This window comes from Hyla sarda, chromosome 1 (assembly GCF_029499605.1).
Source record: "Hyla sarda isolate aHylSar1 chromosome 1, aHylSar1.hap1, whole genome shotgun sequence".
Taxonomy (NCBI): domain Eukaryota; kingdom Metazoa; phylum Chordata; class Amphibia; order Anura; family Hylidae; genus Hyla; species Hyla sarda.
Genome location: NC_079189.1, coordinates 2,994,246 through 3,016,807, shown reverse-complemented (window position 1 = coordinate 3,016,807; position 22,562 = coordinate 2,994,246). Strand labels below are relative to the sequence as shown.

Here is a 22,562-nt window from a genome sequence, read left to right as displayed (position 1 = left end):
TGTCACCCCAGTAGTGAGGAGATTACATGAGGAGGAGGTTTGTTACAGTGTGTCACCCCAGTAGTAAGGAGATTACATGAGGAGGAGGTTTGTTACAGTGTGTCACCCCAGTAGTAAGGAGATTACATGAGGAGGAGGTTTGTTACAGTGTGTCACCCCAGTAGTAAGGAGATTACATGAGAAGGAGGTTTGTTACAGTGTGTCACCCCAGTAGTAAGGAGATTACATGAGGAGGAGGAGGAGGTTTGTTACATTGTGTCGCTGGTTCTGTAATCCAGTTGTCTCCTCTTCTCCTGAATGATCCCCCAAGGATGGACAAGGACAGGAATGAGATGACTAAGAGAATATTACACTTCACCTTGGAGATCCTCCACCTGCTGACCGGAGAGGTGAGGTGACCCATCTACATTTCCACCATTGTTGTCCCCATCTACATTTCCACCATTGTTGTCCCCCCATCTACATTTCCACCATTGTTGTCCCCCCATCTACATTTCCACCATTGTTGTCCCCCCCCCATCTACATTTCCACCATTGTTGTCCCCATCTACATTTCCACCATTGTTGTCCCCATCTACATTTCCACCATTGTTGTCCCCCCCATCTACATTTCCACCATTGTTGTCCCCATCTACATTTCCACCATTGTTGTCCCCCCCATCTACATTTCCACCATTGTTGTCCCCATCTACATTTCCACCATTGTTGTCCCCCATCTACATTTCCACCATTGTTGTCCCCCATCTACATTTCCACCATTGTTGTCCCCCATCTACATTTCCACCATTGTTGTCCCCCATCTACATTTCCACCATTGTTGTCCCCCATCTACATTTCCACCATTGTTGTCCCCCATCTACATTTCCACCATTGTTGTCCCCCATCTACATTTCCACCATTGTTGTCCCCCATCTACATTTCCACCATTGTTGTCCCCCATCTACATTTCCACCATTGTTGTCCCCCCATCTACATTTCTACCATTGTTGTCCCCCCATCTTTGGAGCCGCTCTATGTTCTGGATGTCTCTTTGTAGGTGAGGTCTCCAGAACTGACCCCAGTATTCCAGATGTGCTCACTAGAGCTCTATACAGGGGGCACAATCTCCTCTTTGTAGTGGGGGAGGAATACTGGGGTCATTCCCCTCATTGTCTCCCTCCATACACAGGATTACACCATAGTGAAGAAGACATGGGGGGAGTGTGTGGCCCCCAGCAGCCATCTCCATGAGTCAGGAGGATGGAGCAGGACCCGGGGCCCCATCATGGAGCCTCCACCTCACTCACTGATACATGAGAAGAAGATCCTAGAACTCACCCACAGGATCACTGAGCTGCTGACTGGAGAGGTGACACTGCTGGGACATTATACAGTAATGGAGGGGTCTGGTGATGATGAGAAAGGTGACACTGCTGGGACATTATACAGTAATGGAGGGGTCTGGTGATGACTGGAGAGGTGACACTGCTGGGACATTATACAGTAATGGAGGGGTCTGGTGATGACTGGAGAGGTGACACTGCTGGGACATTATACAGTAATGGAGGGGTCTGGTGATGATTAGAGAGGTGACACTGCTGGGACATTATACAGTAATGGAGGGGTCTGGTGATGACTGGAGAGGTGACACTGCTGGGACATTATACAGTATTGGAGGGGTCTGGTGATGTCTGGAGAGGTGACACTGCTGGGACATTATACAGTAATGGAGGAGTCTGGTGATGATTAGAGAGGTGACACTGCTGGGACATTATACAGTAATGGAGGGGTCTTGTGATGGTTAGAGAGGTGATTCTGCTGGGACATTATACATTAATGGAGGGGTCTGGTGATGACTGGAGAGGTGACCCTGCTGGGACATTATACAGTAATGGAGGGGTCTGGTGATGACTGGAGAGGTGACCCTGCTGGGACATTATACAGTAATGGAGGGGTCTGGTGATGACCGGAGGTGTGACCCTGCTTGGACATTATACAGTAATGGAGGGGTCTGGTGATGACTGGAGAGGTGACACTGCTGGGACATTATACAGTAATGGAGGGGTCTGGAGATGACTGGAGAGGTGACACTGCTGGGACATTATACAGTAATGGAGGGGTCTGATGACTAGAGAGGTGACACTGCTGGGACATTATACAGTAATGGAGGGGTCTGGTGATGACTGGAGAGGTGACACTGCTAGGACATTATACAGTAATGGAGGGGTCTGGTGATGACTGGGGAGGTGACACTGCTGGGACATTATACAGTAATGGAGGGGTCTGATGACTAGAGAGGTGACACTGCTGGGACATTATACAGTAATGAAGGGGTCTGGTGATGACTGGAGAGGTGACACTGCTGGGACATTATATAGTAATGGAGGGGTCTGGTGATGACTGGAGAGGTGACCCTGCTGGGACATTATACACTAATGGAGGGGTCTGGTGATGATTAGAGAGGTGACACTGCTGGGACATTATACAGTAATGGAGGGGTCTGGTGATGACTGGAGAGGTGACACTGCTGGGACATTATACAGTAATGGAGGGGTCTGGTGATGACTGGAGAGGTTACACTGCTGGGACATTATACAGTAATGGAGGGGTCTGGTGATTACTGGAGAGGTGACACTGCTGGGACATTATACAGTAATGGAGGGGTCTGGTGATGATTAGAGAGGTGACACTGCTGGGACATTATATAGTAATGGAGGGGTCTGGTGATGACTGGAGAGGTGACACTGCTGGGACATTATACAGTAATGGGGGGTCTGGTGATGACTGGAGAGGTGACACTGCTGGGACATTATACAGTAATGGAGGGGTCTGGTGATGACTGGAGAGGTGACACTGCTGGGACATTATACAGTAATGGAGGGGTCTGGTGATGACTGGAGAGGTGACACTGCTGGGACATTATACAGTAATGGAGGGGTCTGGTGATGACTGGAGAGGTGACACTGCTGGGACATTATACAGTAATGGAGGGGTCTGGTGATGATTAGAGAGGTGACACTGCTGGGACATTATACAGTAATGGAGGGGTCTGGTGATGATTAGAGAGGTGACACTGCTGGGACATTATACAGTAATGGAGGGGTCTGGTGATGACTGGAGAGGTGACCCTGCTGGGACATTATACAGTAATGGAGGGGTCTGGTGATGACTGAAGAGGTGACACTGCTGGGACATTATACAGTAATGGAGGGGTCCGGTGATGATTAGAGAGGTGACACTGCTGGGACATTATACAGTAATGGAGGGGTCTGGTGATGACTGGAGAGGTGACTGCTGGGACATTATACAGTAATGGAGGGGTCTGGTGATGACTGGAGAGGTGACACTGCTGGGGCATTATACAGTAATGGAGGGGTCTGGTGATGACTGGAGAGGTGACACTGCTGGGACATTATACAGTAATGGAGGGGTCTGGTGATGACTGGAGAGGTGACTGCTGGGACATTATACAGTAATGGAGGGGTCTGGTGATGACTGGAGAGGTGACACTGCTGGGACATTATACAGTAATGGAGGGGTCTGGTGATGACTGGAGAGGTGACACTGCTGGGACATTATACAGTAATGGAGGGGTCTGGTGATGATGAGAAAGGTGACACTGCTGGGACATTATACAGTAATGGAGGGGTCTGGTGATGACTGGAGAGGTGACACTGCTGGGACATTATACAGTAATGGAGGGGTCTGGTGATGACTGGAGAGGTGACACTGCTGGGACATTATACAGTAATGGAGGGGTCTGGTGATGATTAGAGAGGTGACACTGCTGGGACATTATACAGTAATGGAGGGGTCTGGTGATGACTGGAGAGGTGACACTGCTGGGACATTATACAGTATTGGAGGGGTCTGGTGATGTCTGGAGAGGTGACACTGCTGGGACATTATACAGTAATGGAGGAGTCTGGTGATGATTAGAGAGGTGACACTGCTGGGACATTATACAGTAATGGAGGGGTCTTGTGATGGTTAGAGAGGTGATTCTGCTGGGACATTATACATTAATGGAGGGGTCTGGTGATGACTGGAGAGGTGACCCTGCTGGGACATTATACAGTAATGGAGGGGTCTGGTGATGACTGGAGAGGTGACCCTGCTGGGACATTATACAGTAATGGAGGGGTCTGGTGATGACCGGAGGTGTGACCCTGCTTGGACATTATACAGTAATGGAGGGGTCTGGTGATGACTGGAGAGGTGACACTGCTGGGACATTATACAGTAATGGAGGGGTCTGGAGATGACTGGAGAGGTGACACTGCTGGGACATTATACAGTAATGGAGGGGTCTGATGACTAGAGAGGTGACACTGCTGGGACATTATACAGTAATGGAGGGGTCTGGTGATGACTGGAGAGGTGACACTGCTAGGACATTATACAGTAATGGAGGGGTCTGGTGATGACTGGGGAGGTGACACTGCTGGGACATTATACAGTAATGGAGGGGTCTGATGACTAGAGAGGTGACACTGCTGGGACATTATACAGTAATGAAGGGGTCTGGTGATGACTGGAGAGGTGACACTTCTGGGACATTATATAGTAATGGAGGGGTCTGGTGATGACTGGAGAGGTGACCCTGCTGGGACATTATACACTAATGGAGGGGTCTGGTGATGATTAGAGAGGTGACACTGCTGGGACATTATACAGTAATGGAGGGGTCTGGTGATGACTGGAGAGGTGACACTGCTGGGACATTATACAGTAATGGAGGGGTCTGGTGATGACTGGAGAGGTTACACTGCTGGGACATTATACAGTAATGGAGGGGTCTGGTGATTACTGGAGAGGTGACACTGCTGGGACATTATACAGTAATGGAGGGGTCTGGTGATGATTAGAGAGGTGACACTGCTGGGACATTATATAGTAATGGAGGGGTCTGGTGATGACTGGAGAGGTGACACTGCTGGGACATTATACAGTAATGGGGGGTCTGGTGATGACTGGAGAGGTGACACTGCTGGGACATTATACAGTAATGGAGGGGTCTGGTGATGACTGGAGAGGTGACACTGCTGGGACATTATACAGTAATGGAGGGGTCTGGTGATGACTGGAGAGGTGACACTGCTGGGACATTATACAGTAATGGAGGGGTCTGGTGATGACTGGAGAGGTGACACTGCTGGGACATTATACAGTAATGGAGGGGTCTGGTGATGATTAGAGAGGTGACACTGCTGGGACATTATACAGTAATGGAGGGGTCTGGTGATGATTAGAGAGGTGACACTGCTGGGACATTATACAGTAATGGAGGGGTCTGGTGATGACTGGAGAGGTGACCCTGCTGGGACATTATACAGTAATGGAGGGGTCTGGTGATGACTGAAGAGGTGACACTGCTGGGACATTATACAGTAATGGAGGGGTCCGGTGATGATTAGAGAGGTGACACTGCTGGGACATTATACAGTAATGGAGGGGTCTGGTGATGACTGGAGAGGTGACTGCTGGGACATTATACAGTAATGGAGGGGTCTGGTGATGACTGGAGAGGTGACACTGCTGGGGCATTATACAGTAATGGAGGGGTCTGGTGATGACTGGAGAGGTGACACTGCTGGGACATTATACAGTAATGGAGGGGTCTGGTGATGACTGGAGAGGTGACTGCTGGGACATTATACAGTAATGGAGGGGTCTGGTGATGACTGGAGAGGTGACACTGCTGGGACATTATACAGTAATGGAGGGGTCTGGTGATGACTGGAGAGGTGACACTGCTGGGACGTTATACAGTAATGGAGGGGTCTGGTGATGATTAGAGAGGTGACACTGCTGGGACATTATACAGTAATGGGGGGGGTCTGGTGATGACTGGAGAGGTGACACTGCTGGGACATTATACAGTAATGGAGTGGTCTGGTGATGACTGGAGAGGTGACTGCTGGGACATTATACAGTAATGGAGGGGTCTGGTGATGACTGGAGAGGTGACACTGCTGGGACATTATACAGTAATGGAGGGGTCTGGTGATGACTGGAGAGGTGACACTGCTGGGACATTATACAGTAATGGAGGGGGTCTGGTGATGACTGGAGAGGTGACACTGCTGGGACATTATACAGTAATGGAGGGGTCTGGTGATGATTAGAGAGGTGACACTGCTGGGACATTATACAGTAATGGAGGGGTCTGGTGATGACTGGAGAGGTGACACTGCTGGGACATTATACAGTAATGGAGGGGTCTGGTGATGACTGGAGAGGTGACACTGCTGGGACATTATACAGTAATGGAGGGGTCTGGTGATGACTGGAGAGGTGACACTGCTGGGACATTATACAGTAATGGAGGGGTCTGGTGATGACTGGAGAGGTGACACTGCTGGGACATTATACAGTAATGGAGGGGTCTGGTGATGACTGGAGAGGTGACACTGCTGGGACATTATACAGTAATGGAGGGGTCTGGTGATGACTGGAGAGGTGACACTGCTGGGACATTATACAGTAATGGAGGGGTCTGGTGATGATTAGAAAGGTGACACTGCTGGGACATTATACAGTAATGGAGGGGTCTGGTGATGACTGGAGAGGTGACACTGCTGGGACATTATACAGTAATGGAGGGGTCTGGTGATGACTGGAGAGGTGACACTGCTGGGACATTATACAGTAATGGAGGGGTCTGGTGATGACCGGAGGTGTGACCCTGCTTGGACATTATACAGTAATGGAGGGGTCTGGTGATGACTGGAGAGGTGACACTGCTGGGACATTATACAGTAATGGAGGGGTCTGGTGATGACTGGAGAGGTGACACTGCTGGGACATTATACAGTAATGGAGGGGTCTGGTGATGACTGGATAGGTGACACTGCTGGGACATTATACAGTAATGGAGGGGTCTGGTGATGACCGGAGGTGTGACCCTGCTTGGACATTATACAGTAATGGAGGGGTCTGGTGATGACTGGAGAGGTGACACTGCTGGGACATTATACAGTAATGGAGGGGTCTGGTGATGACTGGAGAGGTGACACTGCTGGGACATTATACAGTAATGGAGGGGTCTGGAGATGACTGGAGAGGTGACACTGCTGGGACATTATACAGTAATGGAGGGGTCTGATGACTAGAGAGGTGACACTGCTGGGACATTATACAGTAATGGAGGGGTCTGGTGATGACTGGAGAGGTGACACTGGTAGGACATTATACAGTAATGGAGGGGTCTGGTGATGACTGGGGAGGTGACACTGCTGGGACATTATACAGTAATGGAGGGGTCTGATGACTAGAGAGGTGACACTGCTGGGACATTATACAGTAATGGAGGGGTCTGGTGATGACTGGAGAGGTGACACTGCTGGGACATTATATAGTAATGGAGGGGTCTGGTGATAACTGGAGAGGTGACCCTGCTGGGACATTATACAGTAATGGAGGGGTCTGGTGATGATTAGAGAGGTGACACTGCTGGGACATTATACAGTAATGGAGGGATCTGGTGATGACTGGAGAGGTGACACTGCTAGGACATTATACAGTAATGGAGGGGTCTGGTGATGACTGGAGAGGTTACACTGCTGGGACATTATACAGTAATGGAGGGGTCTGGTGATTACTGGAGAGGTGACTCCTGGGACATTATACAGTAATGGAGGGGTCTGGTGATGATTAGAGAGGTGACACTGCTGAGACATTATACAGTAATGGAGGGGTCTGGTGATGACTGGAGAGGTGACACTGCTGGGACATTATATAGTAATGGAGGGGTCTGGTGATGACTGGAGAGGTGACACTGCTGGGACATTATACAGTAATGGAGGGGTCTGGTGATGACTGGAGAGGTGACACTGCTGGGACGTTATACAGTAATGGAGGGGTCTGGTGATGACTGGAGAGGTGACACTGCTGGGACATTATACAGTAATGGAGGGGTCTGGTGATGACTGGAGAGGTGACTGCTGGGACATTATACAGTAATGGAGGGGTCTGGTGATGATTGGAGAGGTGACACTGCTGGGACATTATACAGTAATGGAGGGGTCTGGTGATGACTGGAGAGGTGACACTGCTGGGACATTATACAGTATTGGAGGGTTCTGGTGATGACTGGAGAGGTGACACTGCTGGGACATTATACAGTAATGGAGGGGTCTGGTGATGACTGGAGAGGTGACACTGCTGGGACATTATACAGTAATGGAGGGGTCTGGTGATCATTAGAGAGGTGACACTGCTGGGACATTATACAGTAATGGAGGGGTCTGGTGATGACTGTAGAGGTGACCCTGCTGGGACATTATACAGTAATGGAGGGGTCTGGTGATGACTGGAGAGGTGACACTGCTGGGAATGCTGGGACATTATACAGTAATGGAGGGGTCTGGTGATCATTAGAGAGGTGACACTGCTGGGACATTATACAGTAATGGAGGGGTCTGGTGATGACTGTAGAGGTGACCCTGCTGGGACATTATACAGTAATGGAGGGGTCTGGTGATGACTGGAGAGGTGACACTGCTGGGACATTATATAGTAATGGAGGGGTCTGGTGATGACTGGAGAGGTGACACTGCTGGGACATTATACAGTAATGGAGGGGTCTGGTGATGACTATAGAGGTGACACTGCTGGGACATTATACAGTAATGGAGGGGTCTGGTGATGACTGGAGAGGTGACACTGCTGGGACATTATACAGTATTGGAGGGGTCTGGTGATGACTGGAGAGGTGACACTGCTGGGACATTATACAGTAATGGAGGGGTCTGGTGATGACTGGAGAGGTGACACTGCTGGGACATTATACAGTAATGGAGGGGTCTGGTGATGACTGGAGAGGTGACACTGCTGGGACATTATACAGTAATGGAGGGGTCTGGTGATGACTGGAGAGGTGACACTGCTGGGACATTATACAGTAATGGAGGAGTCTGGTGATTACTGGAGAGGTGACACTGCTGGGACATTATACAGTAATGGAGGGGTCTGGTGATGACTGGAGAGGTGACACTGCTGGGACATTATACAGTAATGGAGGGGTCTGGTGATGACTGGAGAGGTGACACTGCTGAGACATTATACAGTAATGGAGGGGTCTGGTGATGACTGGAGAGGTGACACTGCTGGGACATTATATAGTAATGGAGGGGTCTGGTGATGACTGGAGAGGTGACACTGCTGGGACATTATACAGTAATGGAGGGGTCTGGTGATGACTATAGAGGTGACACTGCTGGGATATTATATAGTAATGGAGGGGTCTGGTGATGACTGGAGAGGTGACACTGCTGGGACATTATACAGTAATGGAGGGGTCTGGTGATGACTGGAGAGGTGACACTGCTGGGACATTATACAGTAATGGAGGGGTCTGGTGATGACTGGAGAGGTGACTGCTGGGACATTATACAGTAATGGTGGGGTCTGGTGATGACTGGAGAGGTGACACTGCTGGGACATTATACAGTAATGGAGGGGTCTGGTGATGACTGGAGAGGTGACTGCTGGGACATTATACAGTAATGGAGGGGTCTGGTGATGATTGGAGAGGTGACACTGCTGGGACATTATACAGTAATGGAGGGGTCTGGTGATGACTGGAGAGGTGACACTGCTGGGACATTATACAGTAATGGAGGGGTCTGGTGATGACTGGAGAGGTGACACTGCTGGGACATTATACAGTAATGGAGGGGTCTGGTGATGACTGGAGAGGTGACTGCTGGGACATTATACAGTAATGGAGGGGTCTGGTGATGATTGGAGAGGTGACACTGCTGGGACATTATACAGTAATGGAGGGGTCTGGTGATGACTGGAGAGGTGACACTGCTGGGACATTATACAGTATTGGAGGGGTCTGGTGATGACTGGAGAGGTGACACTGCTGGGACATTATACAGTAATGGAGGGGTCTGGTGATGATTGGAGAGGTGACACTGCTGGGACATTATACAGTAATGGAGGGGTCTGGTGATGACTGGAGAGGTGACACTGCTGGGACATTATACAGTAATGGAGGGGTCTGGTGATGACTGGAGAGGTGACACTGCTGGGACATTATACAGTAATGGAGGGGTCTGGTGATGACTGGAGAGGTGACACTGCTGGGACATTATACATTAATGGAGGGGTCTGGTGATGACTGGAGAGGTGACCATGCTGGGACATTATACAGTAATGGAGGGGTCTGGTGATGACTGGAGAGGTGACACTGCTGGGACATTATACAGTAATGGAGGGGTCTGGTGATGACTGGAGAGGTGACACTGCTGGGACATTATACAGTAATGGAGGAGTCTGGTGATTACTGGAGAGGTGACACTGCTGGGACATTATACAGTAATGGAGGGGGTCTGGTGATGACTGGAGAGGTGACACTGCTGGGACATTATACAGTAATGGAGGGGTCTGGTGATGACTGGAGAGGTGACACTGCTGGGACATTATACAGTAATGGAGGGGTCTGGTGATGACTGGAGAGGTGACACTGCTGGGACATTATACAGTAATGGAGGGGTCTGGTGATGACTGGAGAGGTGACACTGCTGGGACATTATACAGTAATGGAGGGGTCTGGTGATTACTGGAGAGGTGACACTGCTGGGACATTATACAGTAATGGAGGGGTCTGGTGATGATTAGAGAGGTGACACTGCTGGGACATTATACAGTAATGGAGGGGTCTGGTGATGACTGGAGAGGTGACCCTGCTGGGACATTATACAGTAATGGAGGGGTCTGGTGATGACTGGAGAGGTGACACTGCTGGGACATTATACAGTAATGGAGGGGTCTGGTGATGACTGGATAGGTGACACTGCTGGGACATTATACAGTAATGGAGGGGTCTGGTGATGACGTGAGAGGTGACACTGCTGGGACATTATACAGTAATGGAGGGGTCTGGTGATGACTGGAGAGGTGACACTGCTGGGACGTTATACAGTAATGGAGGGGTCTGGTGATGACTGGAGAGGTGACACTGCTGGGACATTATACAGTAATGGAGGGGTCTGGTGATTAGAGAGGTGACACTGCTGGGACATTATACAGTAACGGATGGGTCTGGTGATGACTGGATAGGTGACACTGCTGGGACATTATACAGTAATGGAGGGGTCTGGTGATGATTAGAGAGGTGACCCTGCTTGGACATTATACAGTAATGGAGGGGTCTGGGGATGACTGGAGAGGTGACCCTGCTGGGACATTATACAGTAATGGAGGGGTCTGGTGATGACTGGAGAGGTGACACTGCTGGGACATTATACAGTAATGGAGGGGTCTGGAGATGACTGGAGAGGTGACACTGCTGGGACATTATACAGTAATGGAGGGGTCTGGTGATGATTAAAGAGGTGACACTGCTGGGACATTATACAGTAATGGAGGGGTCTGGTTATGACTGGAGAGGTGACACTGCTGGGACATTATATAGTAATGGAGGGGTCTGGTGATGACTGGAGAGGTGACACTGCTGGGACATTATACAGGAATGGAGGGGTCTGGTGATGACTGGAGAGGTGACACTGCTGGGACATTATACAGTAATCGAGGGGTCTGATGACTGGAGAGGTGACACTGCTGGGACATTATACAGTAATGGAGGGGTCTGGTGATGACTGGAGAGGTGACACTGCTGGGACATTATACAGTATTGGAGGGGTCTGGTGATGACTGGAGAGGTGACACTGCTGGGACATTATACAGTAATGGAGGGGTCTGGTGATGATTAGAGAGGTGACACTGCTGGGACATTATACAGTAATGGAGGGGTCTGGTGATGACTGGAGAGGTGACACTGCTGGGACATTATACAGTAATGGAGGAGTCTGGTGATGACTGGAGAGGTGACACTGCTGGGACATTATACAGTAATGGAGGGGTCTGGTGATGACTGGATAGGTGACACTGCTGGGACATTATACAGTAATGGAGGGGTCTGGTGATGACGTGAGAGGTGACACTGCTGGGACATTATACAGTAATGGAGGGGTCTGGTGATGACTGGAGAGGTGACACTGCTGGGACGTTATACAGTAATGGAGGGGTCTGGTGATGACTGGAGAGGTGACACTGCTGGGACATTATACAGTAATGGAGGGGTCTGGTGATTAGAGAGGTGACACTGCTGGGACATTATACAGTAACGGATGGGTCTGGTGATGACTGGATAGGTGACACTGCTGGGACATTATACAGTAATGGAGGGGTCTGGTGATGATTAGAGAGGTGACCCTGCTTGGACATTATACAGTAATGGAGGGGTCTGGGGATGACTGGAGAGGTGACCCTGCTGGGACATTATACAGTAATGGAGGGGTCTGGTGATGACTGGAGAGGTGACACTGCTGGGACATTATACAGTAATGGAGGGGTCTGGAGATGACTGGAGAGGTGACACTGCTGGGACATTATACAGTAATGGAGGGGTCTGGTGATGATTAAAGAGGTGACACTGCTGGGACATTATACAGTAATGGAGGGGTCTGGTTATGACTGGAGAGGTGACACTGCTGGGACATTATATAGTAATGGAGGGGTCTGGTGATGACTGGAGAGGTGACACTGCTGGGACATTATACAGGAATGGAGGGGTCTGGTGATGACTGGAGAGGTGACACTGCTGGGACATTATACAGTAATCGAGGGGTCTGATGACTGGAGAGGTGACACTGCTGGGACATTATACAGTAATGGAGGGGTCTGGTGATGACTGGAGAGGTGACACTGCTGGGACATTATACAGTATTGGAGGGGTCTGGTGATGACTGGAGAGGTGACACTGCTGGGACATTATACAGTAATGGAGGGGTCTGGTGATGATTAGAGAGGTGACACTGCTGGGACATTATACAGTAATGGAGGGGTCTGGTGATGACTGGAGAGGTGACACTGCTGGGACATTATACAGTAATGGAGGAGTCTGGTGATGACTGGAGAGGTGACACTGCTGGGACATTATACAGTAATGGAGGGGTCTGGTGATGATTAGATAGGTGACACTGCTGGGACATTATACAGTAATGGAGGGGTCTGGTGATGATTAGATAGGTGACACTGCTGGGACATTATACAGTAATGGAGGGGTCTGGTGATGACTGGAGAGGTGACACTGCTGGGACATTATACAGTAATGGAGGAGTCTGGTGATGACTGGAGAGGTGACACTGCTGGGACATTATACAGTAATGGAGGGGTCTGGTGATGATTAGATAGGTGACACTGCTGGGACATTATACAGTAATGGAGGGGTCTGGTGATGACTGGAGAGGTGACACTGCTGGGACATTATACAGTAATGGAGGGGTCTGGTGATGACTGGAGAGGTGACACTGCTGGGACATTATACAGTAATGAAGGGGTCTGGTGATGACTGGAGAGGTGACACTGCTGGGACATTATACAGTAATGGAGGGGTCTGGTGGTGACTGGAGAGGTGACACTGCTGGGACATTATACAGTAATGGAGGGGGTCTGGTGATGACTGGAGAGGTGACACTGCTGGGACATTATACAGTAATGGAGGGGTCTGGTGATGACTGGAGAGGTGACACTGCTGGGACATTATACAGTAATGGAGGGGTCTGGTGATGACTGGAGAGGTGACACTGCTGGGACATTATACAGTAATGGAGGGGTCTGGTGATGACTGGAGAGGTGACACTGCTGGGACATTATACAGTAATGGAGGGGTCTGGTGATTACTGGAGAGGTGACACTGCTGGGACATTATACAGTAATGGAGGGGTCTGGTGATGACTGGAGAGGTGACACTGCTGGGACATTATACAGTAATGGAGGGGTCTGGTGATGACTGGAGAGGTGACCCTGCTGGGACATTATACAGTAATGGAGGGGTCTGGTGATGACTGGAGAGGTGACACTGCTGGGACATTATACAGTAATGGAGGGGTCTGGTGATGACTGGAGAGGTGACACTGCTGGGACATTATACAGTAATGGAGGGGTCTGGTGATGATTAGAGAGGTGACACTGCTGGGACATTATACAGTAATGGAGGGGTCTGGTGATGACTGGATAGGTGACACTGCTGGGACATTATACAGTAATGGAGGGGTCTGGTGATGACTGGAGAGGTGACACTGCTGGGACATTATACAGTAATGGAGGGGTCTGGTGATGACTGGAGAGGTGACACTGCTGGGACATTATACAGTAATGGAGGGGTCTGGTAATGATTAGAGAGGTGACACTGCTGGGACATTATACAGTAATGGAGGGGTCTGGTGATGATTAGAGAGGTGACACTGCTGGGACATTATACAGTAATGGAGGGGTCTGGTGATGATTAGAGAGGTGACACTGCTGGGACATTATACAGTAATGGAGGGGTCTGGTGATGATTAGAGAGGTGACCCTGCTGGGACATTATACAGTAATGGAGGGGTCTGGTGATGACGGTATCATTGTGTGTCAGGTTCCTATAAGGTGTCAGGATGTGGCGGTCTATTTCTCCATGGAGGAGTGGGAGTATGTAGAAGGACACAAGGATCTGTACCAGGACATAGTCATGATGGAGGATCACCGGCCCCTCGCATCACAAGGTAAGAAGACACATGTATATACTGTATTTATCGGGGTATAACACGCACCCTAATTTTTCCAAGGAAACGTTTTTTTACCAAAATATCCTTGGAAAAATGAGGGTGTGTGTGCAGGTGTACCGCGATAAACTGTTTCTGGCGGCTTCTGCAGTTCAATGATTTAAAGCAAGTGCAGTGTCTTTTGTGGGGCCAGAGTGCCGCTGCTCTATTCCCTCCCCGTCCCCAGTTTTATAGTTAGTTACATGTGCCCTGGGGACTGCGGTCCTTCATGCTCCGGCAGTCTCCTGATCTGTCACTGTGCGCCGCGCACTGCCTGACGAGTGACGTCGTGTTGAGGAGGTCACTCGTCATTGCGCAGCGCACAGTGAGAGATCAGGAGACCGCCGGAGCATGAAGGACCGCAGTCCCCAGGGCACATGTAACTATAAAACCGGGGACGGGGAGGGAATTGGGCAATGGCGGCAGCGGCTGGACATGCAACTATTAAACTGGGGACGGGGAGGGAATCTGGCAGTGGTAGTGGGACTCTGGTCAGGCAGAAGCTGCTGCAGTTCAATGATTTAAAGTGCCCTCTTTAAATCATTGAACTGCAGCTGGTTTTGCGGGGTCACAAACAGTCTATCAGCGTATAACACGCAGATAGACTTTAGGCTAAAAATGTTAGCATTAACAATGCGTGTTATACGCCAATAAATATGGTAGGTATCACTCTCACTACCTAGTAACATAGAAATCTATCCAGCACTGATGTATTCATTCCCTGTGTGTTCCCTACAGATGGAGTCATTGATAGAAATCCACCCGAGAGGTGTCCCCGCCCTCTGTATTCCCAGGACTGTCCAGAGGGAAATGTCCCAGAGAAGCATCAGGTAGATGAGGCTGATCCTATATCTCTATAGGGGGGTCCTGCAGTCATAGATGTGGGGATAGATTTTGGGGGTCTCTGTTGCTCCTCCTGTCTGCTGTATTGTAGTGAATTGTTCTATATGTTACATCAGGGGGGAGATCTGACTAATCATAAAGTGGAGGATGAAGAAGAGAGGATGAGGGGCCATCACCCGTGTATGAGGGAAGTGAAGGAGGAAATTCCAGGAGGTGTTACCCCAGGTATGTAATAATTCCAGGAGGTGTTGTCCCAGGTATGTAATAATGCCAGGAGGTGTTACCCCAGGTATGTAATAATTCCAGGAGATGTTACCCCAGGTATGTAATAATGCCAGGAGGTGTTATCCCAGGTATGTAATAATTCCAGGAGGTGTTACCCCAAGTATGTAATAATTCCAGGAGGTGTTACCCCACATATGTAATAATTCCAGGAGGTGTTGTCCCAGGTATGTAATAATTCCAGGAGGTGTTACCCCACGTATGTAATAATTCCAGGAGGTGTTGTCCCAGGTATGTAATAATTCCAGGAGGTGTTGTCCCAGGTATGTAATAATTCCAGGAGGTGTTACCCCACGTATGTAATAATTCCAGGAGGTGTTGTCCCAGGTATGTAATAATTCCAGGACGTGTTGTCCCAGGTATGTAATAATTCCAGGAGGTATTGTCCCAGGTATGTAATAATTCCAGGAGGTGTTACCCCAGGTATGTAATAATTATAGGAGGTGTTGTCCCAGGTATGTAATAATTATAGGAGGTGTTGTCCCAGGTATGTAATAATTCCAGGAGGTGTTGTCCCAGGTATGTAATAATTTCAGGAGGTGTTACCCCAGGTATGTAATAATTATAGGAGGTGTTACCCCAGGTATGTAATAATTCCAGGAGGTGTTGTCCCAGGTATGTAATAATGGATTACACAGGGAATTCAGAGGTGTCTTCAGGGGAGGCTCCTTTTTACTTTTACTTCTGGAAGACATCAGAGGCTTTAATGTTCAGCAGCAATTTTCCAATTTTTCACTTTCAATGTTTTTTATTGTATTTTATAAAACATTATAACAAAAACAATAGAGCAAAAGACACAAGTAGGTCAGAACCTTACAATATGATCGCAGCAAAACAACAACGAGCCCGAGGCTTAACATAGCAAGAATTGACTGCTGGATGAATCCATTCCTGCCCAACAGTATCAGAACTTTTGAGGGACCAGTTGAAGTGGATTTGAGGGGCCTTCATATTAGCAATACCCCATAAATGACCCCATTATAAAAACTGCACCCCCCAAAGTATTCAAAATGACATTCAGTAAGTGTGTTAACCCTTTAGGTGTTTCACAGGAATAGCAGCAAAGTGAAGGAGAAAATTCACAATCTGCATTTTTTATACTCGCATGTTTTTGTAGACCCAGTTTTTGCATTTTTACAAGGGGTAAAAGGAGAGAAATCCCCCCCCCCCCCCCCCCCCCAAAAAAAAAAATTGTAACCAAATTTCTCTAGAGTAAGGAAATACCTCATATGTGTATGTCAAGTGTACGGCGGGCGCAGTAGAGGGCTCAGAAGGGAAGGAGCGACAATGGGATTTTGGGGGGCATGTCACATTTAGGAAGCCCCTATGGTGCCAGAACAGCAAAAAAAAAAAAAGCCCCACATGGCATGCTATTTTGGAAACTACACCCCTCAAGGCACGTAACAAGGGGACCAATGAGCCTTAACTCCCCACAGGTATTTGACAAATTTCCACTAAAGTTGGACTTGAAAAATTCGATTTTTTTTCACTAAAATGCTGGTGTTACCCCAAATTTTTCATTTTCACAAGGGGTAATAGGAGAAAAAGCCTCCCAAAATTTGTAACCCCATTTCTTCTGAGTATATAAATACCCCATTTGTGTATGTAAAGTGCTCTGCGGGCGAACTACAATGCTCAGAAGAGAAGGAGCACCATTGAGCTTTTGGAGAGAGAATTTGTTTGGAATAGAAGTCAGGAGCCATGTGCATGTTAGTGTAAAAAATTTATTTTTATTATTTTTTTACGATAATATGCTGGAGTAGACCCCAACTTTACCTTTTCATAAGGGGTGAAAGGAGAAAAAGACCCCCAAAATTTGTTAGGCAATTTCTCCTGAGTACAGAGATACCCCATATATGACCCTAAACTGTTGCCTTGAAATATGACAGGGCTCTGCATTGAGAGAGTGGCATGCATATTTGAGGCCTTAATTAGGGATTTGCTTAGGGACGGACCCGGATACCAGAATTACACTTGCCTCTGATACCAAAAATACCATACGGCAGTATTTCCCAAACAGGGTGCCTCCAGCTGTTGCAAAGCTCCCAGCATGCCTGGACAGTCAACGGATGTCCAGCAATACTGGGAGTTGTTGTTTTGCAACAGCTGGAGGCTCCATTTTGGAAACACTGCCGTACCAGACATTTCTCATTTTTATTGGGGGGCGGTAACTGTTTGTTTTACCTTTTATTTTGTGTAGGTATAGGGGGTGTACAGCGAGTTTCCCGCTGGGAGTTTGAGCTGCAGCAGAAGATTTGCTGTATCTCAAACTTGCAGCGAGAAACTCACTGTACACCCGACCGTGTGATTGTACCCTGTACATTCACATTGGGGGGGCGGGGGCGGCGGGAGGGGCAAGCATTCAGCTGTTGCAAAACTACAACTCTCTGCATGTACGGTCTATCAGTGCATGCTGGAAGTTGTAGTTTGCAACAGCTGGAGGCACACAGGTTGGGAAGCACTGTTAAACTCTGTGTTTTGCAACCTGTGTGCCTCCAGCTGTTGGAAAAACGACAACTGTGAGCATTCAGTGACAGCAGAAGGGCATGCTGGGAGTTTTAGTTATGCAACAGCTGGAGGCACACTGGTTGCAAAACACTGAGAGTTCAATTCAGTGTTTCCCAACCTGTGTGCCTTCAGCTGTTGCAAAACTACAACTCCCAGCATGCCCGGACAGCCAAAGGACATGTTGGGAGTTGTAGATTTGCAACAACTGGAGGAGAACAGTTTGGACACCACTACACTACACAGTGATCTCCAAACTGTAGCCCTCCAGATGTTGCAAAACTTCAACTCCAAGCATGCCCAGACTGCCCAGGCATGCTGGGAGTAGTAGCTTGGCAACATCTGAAGGGCCAGATGTTACAGAACTACAACTCCCAGCCTGCCTGGACTGTCAGGGCATGCTGGGAGTTGTAGTTTTGAAACTCTGAGAAGCAGCAGTGAAGATCACTTTACAGCGATCTTCACTGCTGCCTCTGACGTCGTCACCGCTGGATCCACTTACCTGCGCCTCCTTTCTGCCGCAGGTTCCCAGTCCCCCGTATCATCAGGTAACTGCCGCCGGTCCCCCTGCCTCCGCAGCCGTCGCCACCATCTTCTGCCGCTCTGACCGGACTTCTAGGGGAGGGCAGAGCGAGGGAATAGAACTTTCACCCCCCCCCCCCCCCGCACCTGCATTACGATTTGCTGGTCAGTCCTTACCGGCAAATCGCAGGGGATAGGAGGAAGTGCCACCTCGCTCCTACCCTTTTAGGATGATCACGGCTGTCTCTGACCGCTCCGATCATCTCTATTTTTCAGCCGATCGGGTCACCAGAGACCCGATCAGCCCGGAATCGCTGAACTGAATTGATCGGCAATTTGCAGCGATCGCCGACATTGGGGGTCTCAGGACCCAGGCATTGTCAGGGGATGCCTGGTATGCCCTGGGTCCCTAAGTGGTTAAAGTGCATCTGTTACTTAGTTTACCCCCTTAATAAAATATTTTAAATTATGTTTTTTTTAATAAATCTCAAAAATCTATATTTTGCTTCAACAGAAAATCCCAGTAAGAATTCTGAGGGAAACTTCATGTTATCCCTGAATGATAAAGGAGAAGATGAAGATATGATGGAGCGCTCCTCAGGAGAAGACCTCCTTACCCCTAATGTCCATCCAGATCTATCCTATAATAATCCACCTGATCATGAGGAACCTTCTCCTGACCAACCACACATTGTTACCACAAGGACAGAGCAGGAACATGGGAAAGGTTTATATTGTGAGGAATGTGGGAAACAATTTACAGGAAGATCAGATCTTTTTACACACAGGAAAATTCACACAGGGGAGAAGCCAAATTCATGTTCAGAATGTGGGAAATGTTTTAAAAGTAAATCAGAGCTTGTTAAACATGAGAGAATCCACACAGGGGAGAAGCCGTATTCATGTTCAGAATGTGGGAAATGTTTTAGACAAAAATCAGTTCTAGTTATACATGAGAGAATTCACACAGGAGAGAAGCCATATTTATGTTCTGAATGTGGCAAGTGTTTTACAACTAACTCAAATCTTGTTAAGCATAAGAGAATTCACACAGGAGTGAAGCCATATTCATGTTCAGAATGTGGGAAATGTTTTAGAAACATATCCCATCTTTCAAATCATGAAAGAATTCACATGGGAGAGAAGCCATATTCGTGTTCAGAATGTGGAAAATGCTTTATAAGTAAAGCACATCTTACGTTACATGAAAGAATTCACACAGGAGAGAAGCCATATTCATGTTCAGAATGTGGTAAATGTTTCAAAGGTATCTCGGATCTTGTTAAACATAAGAGAATTCACATGGATGAGAAGCCTTATTCATGTTCAGAATGTGGCAAATGTTTTACACAAAAATCAGTTCTAGTTGTACATGAGAGAATTCACACAGGAGAGAAGCCATATTTATGTTCTGAATGTGGCAAGTGTTTTACAACTAAATCAAATCTTGTTAAGCATAAGAGAATTCACACAGGAGTGAAGCCATATTCATGTTCAGAATGTGGGAAATGTTTTATAAGTAAATCAGATCTTGTAATACATAAGAGAATACACACAGGAGAAAAGCCATATTCATGTTCAGAATGTGGGAAATGTTTTATATGTAAATCACAACTTTTTCGACATGAGAGAAGTCACACTGGAGACTGATAGATGAAATAATAAATTATAAAAATCTAATAATATGGAGAATGGAAATCTGAGATCTCAGGTAACAGTAAAATGTGATGTTTTCTAAGTTCTGTTGTGAGAATTAACCCTCAAATAAACTCCATAATAAAACCTAAGCAGAAGCTAAAGCCAACATCATCTCTTGGTCATCAGCACCTGGGGTCATGTGACCTTTGTAGGTAAATAACGGTAATGAGAAGTAATATGTAATGCTATTGTGTATCATTTAGTAGTGACTTGTAGCTCTACACTACAGTATGATTGGATGATTTCTATGGATGATAATGATTGGTGATTACTATGTATTACCTCGGCCTCATTTCCATTAGAAATATTACTGATTGTATCTCATGTGTCACTTCTGTCCTATCAGGATCAGGACACTTCTGTGTTGTCACCAATAACCCTTAGGCCGGGGTCACACACAGGATTTTGGTCATATTGTGTTAGAATTCTTCTTATAATGGGATTAGTCATGTGATGCGGTGTTATTAGTGTGTATGGGGTGTGATGTCTTCTCTGATTTACAGGACTGTACAGCGACTGACGTGGTCTGATACAATTCTGTAAATGGAGGAGCAGACTGATCAGTATGGACCTGTGTATAGGGAAGAGACACTGGAGTGAAGTGGAGGGTAACCAATCCCGTCCATCAGTCAGGATAGCGCTCTTGTAGGTGACTGGGAGAACTGGTTCATGTGGCCAGGAGTGAGATAGGTCCCATATGGTGAATGTATGCAGCATGTCCTGGGACTTCTAGTCGTTGTTGCTCTTTTTATCCGATGTCCTCCGCACAGCTCACATACGCCCCCGCTCCTTTATGGCTGAGGCCGGGGTTACACTCAGGTTACACTCTGGTTACACTCTAGGGCCACATATCCCAGATGTCTATAAATTACCTCCACATTTCTGTAATTCTGGGGAAACACCTAAAGGGTTAACACACTCACTAAATATAACTTTATACACTGTGATCGGTGCAGGTCTTAGAATGAAGTCTAGAGGTGGTGGCCGGATGATGGGACCCAATGAAAGGACAAGAAGAAGAATGCAGGAAATGGGGGAAGAAGAGAAGAGGGAAGAATGAAAGGAAAAGAGAGAAAAGGGGAAAAGGCAACAGGAAGAGGAAGAAACCTCACAAATCCAACACCACCAACTACCCCGACAGGAAAGAAGAAGGAAGGGTCTGGATGAGGGCACAGGATTAGGCTGGGGTAGTTAGGGAGGAGTCGGGGGAGGGCACAAACTCAAGCCGGAGACCCCACAGGAGATGGAGTTTCCCAATAAGGTGAGACATGTCAGCCATTAATTAACTATGGTGAACTGGGACAATGTAGCTGCATAAAAAAGTTAAAGAAGTTTGGTACCGAGAGGCCGTCCAGTCAAGTTAACCACATCTCTGGTGCGGCAGTATCACCATGGTAACAGTATACACCCTGCTGATCCATGAATTATATGGTAGGGCCCTTATATAGGCTCTTGTATGTAATCCCTTATGGGTCTTTGAAACAATTTACCCACAATGCATGTTAAGCTTACCGGTCTATAATTACCTGGGGAAGACCTAGAGCCCTTTTTGAAGATTGGTACCACATTCGCCTTGCACCAGTCCCTCGGCACAATACCAGAGAATCTCTAAATATCATGAACAGGGGTACAAAAATGACTGAACTTGGGTGTAATCCATCTGGCCCTGGAGATTTGCTTACTTTGGACCATATCTACATTAATCCAGGTCAGTACATTACATGATGTGTTACCAGCACTGGCCTAGCCTACGCCAGCTCCTCAGCACTGGCCCCGCCCACATCAGCCCCTCAGCACTGGCCCCGCCCACATCAGCTACTCAGCACTGGCCCCGCCCACATCAGCTACTCAGCACTGGCCCCGCCCACATCAGCTCCTTAGCACTGGCCCCGCCCACATCCGCTCCTCAGCACTGGCCCCGCCCACATCAGCCCCTCAGCACTGGCCCCGCCCACATCAGCCCCTCAGCACTGGCCCCGCCCACATCAGCTCCTCAGCACTGGCCCCGCCCACATCAGCTCCTCAGCACTGGCCCCGCCTACATCCGCTCCTCAGCACTGGCCCCGCCCACATCAGCTCCTCAGCACTGGCCCCGCCCACATCAGCTCCTCAGCACTGGCCCCGCCCACATCAGCT

General features: G+C 48.2%; 2 protein-coding genes across 2 annotated transcripts in view; both read left to right on the top strand.

Moving 5' to 3' along the window:
- LOC130305034 (zinc finger protein 850-like) overlaps positions 1 to 22,562 on the top strand; it is a 201,202-nt gene that overhangs the window by 41,524 nt on the left and 137,116 nt on the right. The window contains exon 3 of the mRNA XM_056551973.1: positions 311 to 394. Coding sequence (XP_056407948.1) covers positions 311 to 394 — 84 coding nt within the window. The remainder of the gene's footprint in view (positions 1 to 310; positions 395 to 22,562) is intronic.
- LOC130287419 (zinc finger protein OZF-like) lies at positions 336 to 22,196 on the top strand. The gene is made up of 4 exons (XM_056537354.1): positions 336 to 389; positions 15,315 to 15,406; positions 15,536 to 15,644; positions 19,243 to 22,196. Exons 3-4 carry the CDS (start codon positions 15,581 to 15,583, stop codon positions 20,376 to 20,378), a joined length of 1,200 nt encoding a protein of 399 aa, XP_056393329.1. The 5' UTR covers positions 336 to 389; positions 15,315 to 15,406; positions 15,536 to 15,580; the 3' UTR covers positions 20,379 to 22,196.

Bases quoted from the DNA above. Each gene is read 5' to 3' on its own strand.
- LOC130287419 (XM_056537354.1), top strand. From the start codon at position 15,581: ATGAGGGGCCATCACCCGTGTATGAGGGAAGTGAAGGAGGAAATTCCA. The intron at 15,645-19,242 runs GTATGTAATAAT...TTGCTTCAACAG, and splicing joins TCCAGGAGGTGTTACCCCAG to AAAATCCCAGTAAGAATTCT.